Below are 7447 nucleotides of genomic sequence, written 5' to 3'. Positions count from 1 at the left end.
GCTCTGTAAGAGCGGTGGTCCTCCTTACCGCTGAGTCGGTTGGCTCCAGGGTTGCTGGTGCTCTGTAAGAGCGGTGGTCCTCCTTACCGCTGAGTGGTCTCTCCAGCCCCAGGAGCCTTGGCTCTTGAGGCTTGGTAGTTTTCAGAGCTCAAACTGGAGTGGGCAGTTTGTCATTGTTGGATCTTCCAGGCAGTCTGTCCATCTTCAGCCCCAGCTTCCTGTCCACTCCCTCCGTCCCTCTCCTTCAGCATCTGGGCTCCCTGTGGTTTCTGCCCTGGCTACTCTCTGGGGCTCCTTAGTTGTCCCCTTGTTACTCCTGCTGCGGTTGCTGTGTGTAGACACCAGGGTTCTCTAAAGGAACAGCGTTTATGGGACGAGAGAGGAGGAGGAAGGGAATTTATTAGAACGACTTGCAGGCTGTGGTCCAGAGAATCCAACATGGCTGCCTGGGAATCGAAAGCCCACAAATCCAATAGTTGTTCAATCCACAAGGCTGAATGTTTCTCAGATGGTCTTTAGTCCATGTTGGAATGCCAAAGAAGCAGGCTCTGATGCCAGTGAGAGGGTGGACTTGTGGATTTACTAGGAAGGCGAGAGCAGGCAGAGACCAACGCTTCCTTCTTCCATGGCTTTATACAGGTTTCCAGCAGAAGGTATGGACCAGATTAGAGGTGGGTTTTTCATCTGAAATTGTCTGGATTAGAGATAGATCTTCCTACCTCAAAACTCAAGTGACAGCTCATGTTGTCACAGATGCAGAGCCAGGGGAGTGTGCCTCCGTTGCTGGTGGGAGTGCAAACGTGTACAGTCACTTTGGAAACTTTGGCAGTTTCTCTGAAAATTGGAAATAGATGTAGCTCACCAAAGAATGGATGAAGAAAATGTGGTACATTTCCACAATGGAGTATCACTTAGCTATTAAAAGCAATGACATCACTGGGCAGTGGTGGCACACGCCTTTAATCCCAGCACTTGGGAGGCAGAGGCAGGTGGATTTCTGAGTTGGAGGTCAGCCTGGTCTACAGAGTGAGTTCCAGGACAGCCAGGACTACACAGAGAAACCCTGCCTCGAAAAGTCAACAAAATAAAACAAACAAAAACCCCAACCAAACAAAAACAGTGCCATGATGAAATTTGCAGGCATATGGATGGGACTAAAAGGGAGCATTCCAAGTGAGGTAACCGAGACCCAGAAAGATAAACATGGTATGCGCTCGCATTAGCCAGTAAGTAAAGGCTGACCACGCTACAGTCCACAGGTCCAGAGAGGCTAAGTAACAAGGAGGGCTCAAGTGAGGGACATAGGAATCTCACTGAGAAGGGGAAATGGAATAAACATGAAACCCACTAGAAACTGGGGGCACTGGAAACTACCAAGAATTTATTACAGTGAATTAGTCAAGACTCCTAGCAATGGGGGTTATCGAACCTGAAACAGCCACCTCCTATAATCAGGTAAGACTTCCAAAGAAGGGATTAAGACACCAATCCAGCCACAAAACCTTAGACCCACAATTTGTCCTGCCTACGAGGTGTGCAGGGGTAAAGATGAACAGAATCGGAGGGACTAGCCAACCAGTGATTGGCCCACTTGAGACCCAAGTCATTAGAGAGCCCAGTCCTCTATTATTGATGACACTATTGATGCTATTATACTTGCAGACAGACTCACAGTCATCAGCGAGGCTTCACCCAGCAACTGATGGAAACAGAAGCAGAGACCCACAGCTCAATATTAGGCTGAGCTGTGAGAATCCTGCGGATGATTGAGAGGAAGGAGCCAGAAGGGTCAAGGACACCACAAGAGAAACAACAGAATCAACTAACATGGGGACATAGTGGCTCACAGAGACTGAACCTCCAACCACCGAATATGCACAGGATTGACGCTCTGCAATATATAACAACTGTGTAGCTTGGTCTTCTTGTGGGACTTTTTACAGCAGCTGTAGGGGTGTGTCACTGACTCAGTTGCCTGCTTCTGGGACCCTGCCTCCTACTGGTCTGCCTGTTCTAGCCTCAGTAGGAAAAGGTGCACTTAGTTTTCCTGCAACTTGATATTCCAAGGTCTGTTGATACCCATGGGAGGCCTCCACTTTCCAGAAGAGAAAAGGAACAAGGAGTTCCTTGGGGACAGATTGTAGGTAAGGAGTGAAGGACTATGGGGAGAGGAGGGAGGGTAAACTGTGGCCAGGATGTAAAGTAAATAAATAAACACAGGAATTAAAAAAAAAAAGTGGATCTCAGCTGGGCAGTGTTGGCTTTTGCTTTAAATCCCTAAAGACAAGTGGATCTTTAAGTCTGAGGCCATCCTAGTCTACACAGTGAGTTTCAGTACAGCCAGGTCTACTCAGAGAAACCCTGTTTATAAAAAAAAAAAAATTAGGTAGATTTTTCTAATTGAAATTCAAATTAAGCAAAACTGCTTCTCGGGCGTGCCCTCCATTGTTTTGATTTACTTAATTCCATATGCTGTCAAATTGACTCCTGAGGATGCCATCCTAGTGTTGTAGCTTGTCAAAAGACCCTCACTCACACAAAGACCACAGAGACCGCCGTCATTGCAAAACCCATGAGGATTTTACTTATCCAACATGTTGGGGAACCCCCTTTCAGCAAGCAAGCCAGAGGAGAGACCCAGAACAGAGAAAGAACACACTTTTTATACCCTGGTAAGGGCGGGATATAGGCACCAGGGTAGTTTGGCTTATTCTAATTGGTGTAGTCAATAACCTTTTTTAGACATTGGTTGGTTTGTATAGGTGACTCTCATTTTGTCTGTCCTTGAGGTTTTTAGTGTGAAGTGGGGCAGGGAAATTGTTAATCTTGTTTTGGAAGCTTAGTAATTTTGACCGTTAAAACTATGTTTCTATATTTGTTTAGTCAGCCAGCTTTTTATCTGACTCTGTACTTGGCCCGCTAGTACAGTTTGGAAAGCCCTTTTCGAAGGGGGGAGGTACTGGGTGGTCTTGAATTCATTTTGGATCTTACAGTGTCCCTGCCTACCCAGCGATGCCAGTTTGCCAGAGCTTCCCCAGTACCGTGTTCATTGTCTGCTCTTCATGCTACAGATGATAGTGGTCAAAGCTGCCAGAAAAGAGCACTTGAGAGAAGCCTTTTACTGGCGCCAATGCAAAATATTCTCTATGGGGCTGGGGAGAGGGCTTAGTGGCTAAGAGTGCTTGCTGCTCTTGCAGAGGACCTGGGTTCAGTTCCCAGCACCCACGTATCTGTACACAAACACCGCAGCTCCACTTCACCTGCCCTGATGCTACCGACTCTGTGAGCACCAGGCCCTCATGAGATGCTCATAAGCACATGCAGCCCAAACATGCTTCCACACCGAACAAGAATGAATCTCTGAAGCAGATTCTTCATTTGTTTTTGGGTGTACAGGGTGGCCACATGTGTGAGTACATTCAAGTGGGAACCCGTGTGCCCTGTCATGGATCACACGTGGAGGTCACAGGACGGTGGTCAGGTCTGTTCTCACCCTCATGTCATCCACGATCAAACTCAGGCTGTCAGGCTCAGTGGCTAATGCTTTTTATCTGCGTAATCATGATGTCACTGCTTGTTTTGCTGCTGATCTTCCCCTCCCTCCCTCCCTCCCTCCTTCCGTTTCTTCCTTTTCTTATTTCTTTCCCCTTTTTCTGAGTGAGGAGCTCACTACAGACGTGGCCTAGAACTGGATGTGTAGACCAGGTTGGACCAAAACAGACAGAAATCCCTGTGCCCCACCATTGCTGGTATTAAAGACACGTGCCATGTCACTAAGGCTCCGGCATTAGAAACAGGGTTCACATAGCTCAGGCTGACCTTGAACTCACTATGTAGCTAAGGAAGGCTTGAGTTCCTGATCGTCCTGCCTCTACCTTCTGAGAAGTTATGGGTATGGGAAGGTTTAGCATTGTTAGGGTTAGAGTTAGTGTTAGGTTAGGGTGAGGGTTAGGTTTGGGGTTATGGTGATGGTTAGGATTAGAGTTGTTAGGGTTTGGGTTATGGCTAGGGTTAGTATACATAGTCAGGATCATGTGTCTATAAGAGCAATGACCTCTGGCTGTTTTAGTAACAGCTATTGTCAATTCAGCTGACTGTGACTGTGATGTCCTGTGAGAGACACAATGCACAGCCCATCCAGGTTACCTCAGCGTCCGTCCTCTAAGCCTCTCTGATCTGCTCCTGGTCATTGCCTTCCCCTGTCATCCCCTTTGGGAGGCTTAGGGTGGGGACTCAGGAGGAGATAAGGTTTGTTTACCTCCAGGCACCTGGAGTTCAAGGTCCCTTGCAGGTTCCTGCTGAGTCTGTGATCTTGGGTGCTGGGGTTGGGCTGGGCTGCACACAGGGCAGGGATTGTGGTAGAAACTCCATGTTTCAGGAAGACATACCTTCCCCTCATCTTACTAGTTTCTGGAGCTGGACCTAGGCTCAGGACACCATCTCTGCTTGGAGATGTGACAGGCATTGATATAACTCTGCTCTGTTGTGTGCAGACATGAGCTGCTCCTGATGCTCAAAATGGAATCAATAAAGTTGTGTTGTCTTTTTTGTATCATCTTTTAACATTCCATAAAGCGTAGGTCTGGGAAGTCCCTCCATTGGACAGGGTGGGCAGTGGTGGGAGTATGGGTGTGGTTGGGGTGGTGAGGTGAACCTTCACCTCCTCCTGACAGAACATCACATTCAGAAGGAACAAACGCCCAGGTCACATTACTGTAGCTTTCAGTTTCTGTGGCTGAAACTCTAATTGCTCTGTTGGCTCAAAGGGCACTTCCTGAATAGGCAGTGACTCCAGCCTGGCCACTGCCACTGCCACCCTGATTATCATCAATGTAGTCTTCGTAGTTGTCTCTGGAGAGGCTGTGACAAGTTGTTGAACTGCTTGTCTGCTGTTCTGGAAAATGATCCTGGACCTGAGACAACCCAAGGCTGGCACTGAGGGAGCAGAGCTTAGAGCTGTGAGAGCCCCTTAGAGAGGGGAAGAGGTGTGAGAGGAGGATCTGGGGTCTGCTGGGTCCCCTTGGCCCTGAGCTGCTCCTGATGAAGTCACAGCCTTTCAAAGCTGGGGACAAAGAGAAGCAGGTAGGTGGGCACTGAAGACAGCTGGGGCCCGCAGAGGAAGCAGAGAGGAGACTATGCTGAGTGAGGTTCAGCAGGTCACCTCCCTGGTGTCTGAGCCTGGAGGCAGCTCAGAGCTCCCTGTGTTTGTCCTTCTCAGGCCTTTGGCTCCCTCCCTCCCCCTCTCCTTCTATACAGTAGGTGGTTTGGGAAGAAAAGGGTTTTCTCTGATCTTTCCAACCCTGTGTATACTCAGCTTGGTATACAGAGACTGTGAGGATAAACCTGTGCTGTGGGTCCTGTGTGTGGGGCACCCAACAAGAGTCAAGTCATGTCAGCAGCCATGGCACGGGCTAGGAGGCCCTGAAGATGCCTGTAAGGGTCTGGTCACAGTTGTGGAGCCATAGAATACAGGGTCCAGGCTATTCCCACAGGAGAGGCTCTGTGTCTTGGGGTCACAGGCAGTTTGTGCATAAGGGAGTGTTGGAGTCATGGTGTCTACACTGGGTTCTCCTCAAGACTCTGAGGAAGGAAAGGCCTATAATTCTGGGTGAGCTTGGCTGCCCTTGAGCTGGGGCTGAGGTGGGAGGAAAGGAATAGCTTCCTGGAAATGACTTGTGTGTCCCCAGCTGCCCAGTCTGCTCAGGGTTGAGAGGAGACCAGGCCGGGCTGTTTGTCAGTGTTGGGTTGTGTGGAGCCTTCTCCCTGTGAGCATGGATGTGTTCGGTCCTGTGCGCTGATCTCCTGTCCTGAGCAATGCTGTCTCTGATGAGGGGTCAAACATCTGGGTGGATCTGGCCTCTTACCTCCTGCTGCAGGGTGTTGATCTGCCTCTTGTATTTTTCTCTTCAGCTCCGAGGACATGGTAAATCACCCCAAGCACTCTGTGCTCTTCCAGGTCTCCTGTCTGTTTGTCCTTACCCAGCTGCTTAGCTGGGTGACCACAAGTGAGTCTGTCCTGATCTGTCTTCCCGTGTCTCCCTACAGTGGGTGGAGCTGCCAGGTTCTCTGCAGGTCAGATGTGCAGGAGACCCACATGAATCTGGCACCCACAATTTCCCCATCTGTCCATTTCCAGTGAGTTAGTAATGAAAATCTCAGGCGGGCATGTGTGCATCAGCCTCTGAGAGGCTGCCACTGGAATATCGTGAGTCCTTGGCCTGCCTGAGCTCCATAGCCAGACCCTACCTGGGGAGCATAGCTGGGATAACCTTGGACTGGCTGTGTGCCTGGGGTGTGAGGAGCTTCAGAGTCCAGTGCTGGCTGCAGCAGAGTGACTCAGGGAGAGAGAGAGGCAGGAGCTGTGGTGAGGAGGACTGAGTTGGGAGCAGCCCTAGGGGCCTGGTGATCCCTGGTGGGAAAATCAGAGTCAGGACTGAGCCTTGAGCAGAGCAGGGACAGGCTTTGACTCCATGTTAGGGTCACAGAGGTGTGGCTGGGAGTCAGCAGACAGGTGTCCTGTTCTGTCCAGTGTCAGCAGTGTGCGAGACACAAATGGAGCAGTGCAGAGTGACAAGGAGCTCTTGGGGCCACAGTGCCTGTGTCAAAGTCCTCCAGTTTCGAGGGCCAAGGGTTTCCAGAGTGAGGCAGACGATCTTCCTTCTTAATAATGAAGTGATCGGGGCACCTGGAATCCTGTGGGTTTTTCACAGAAGTATCTTTTGGCTCTGTATACTTTATTTCATGTGTATGGGCATTTTCCCCGAATTAATGTCTTTGTAACAAACACCTGTGTTCTTGATTGGCACAGAATCCAGAACAGAGTTACAGGGAGTCATGATCCATCCTGTGGGTGCTGGGAATTGAACCTGCATCCTCTAGAGGAATCTCCTGTATCTTAATTGCTCAGCCATCTCTTCAGCCTCAGCTCTCTGTTTTAATATTCACATTACTCAGTGGACGAAGAAATTGGCTGATAACAGGATTTAGGATTGGGTGTTGGAACTTCCCTGGGGCTTGTATGAGACCAGACAGTTACACCCCTATCTCCCATGGTGTGGCCATAAAAACCAATTGTGTGAGCATCTGTAGTGATCTTTATAGATTTATGATGGTGAACTCACTCAGACATACTGAGACTGGAGCTCTCAGTGAAGATTCAGTTCCCTGAAATGCATCTGGTGACCAGGTACATGCAAGCTGGAGAAAGAATACACAAGGGATTCCTTCATGGAAAGGTTTGTGGCCAGGGACACAGGCAGAGAGAGGTTTATTTTTGTTGTTGTTTTGTTTTGCTTTTGTTTTGTTTTGTTTTACATCATTTATGGGGTGCACTGCTATGTCAAAAGGTAACTTGAACATTAGTGCATTAGTTAGTCATGCATGCCTAATGCATGGTGCATAGAGCAACCCCATCCATCCCTTGCTTTCTGCTGGGATGATTTTCCCC

The 7447-nt window shown here is 49.1% G+C and overlaps 1 protein-coding gene across 1 annotated transcript in view; it reads left to right on the top strand.

Annotated features, from left to right (window-relative positions):
- The first annotated feature begins 4993 nt into the window (after window positions 1-4993).
- The window catches only part of LOC110335930 (butyrophilin subfamily 3 member A2-like), a 10625-nt gene continuing 8171 nt past the window's right edge, over window positions 4994-7447 (top strand). Inside the window, exons 1-2 of the mRNA XM_021218374.2 lie at window positions 4994-5082; window positions 5911-6013. Of these exons, the coding sequence (XP_021074033.1) occupies window positions 5921-6013 (93 nt within the window). The 5' untranslated portion in view covers window positions 4994-5082; window positions 5911-5920. The remainder of the gene's footprint in view (window positions 5083-5910; window positions 6014-7447) is intronic.

The sequence above is a fragment of the Mus pahari genome, chromosome 18, assembly GCF_900095145.1.
Source record: "Mus pahari chromosome 18, PAHARI_EIJ_v1.1, whole genome shotgun sequence".
Taxonomy (NCBI): domain Eukaryota; kingdom Metazoa; phylum Chordata; class Mammalia; order Rodentia; family Muridae; genus Mus; species Mus pahari.
This window is presented reverse-complemented; position numbering and strand designations above follow the sequence as displayed.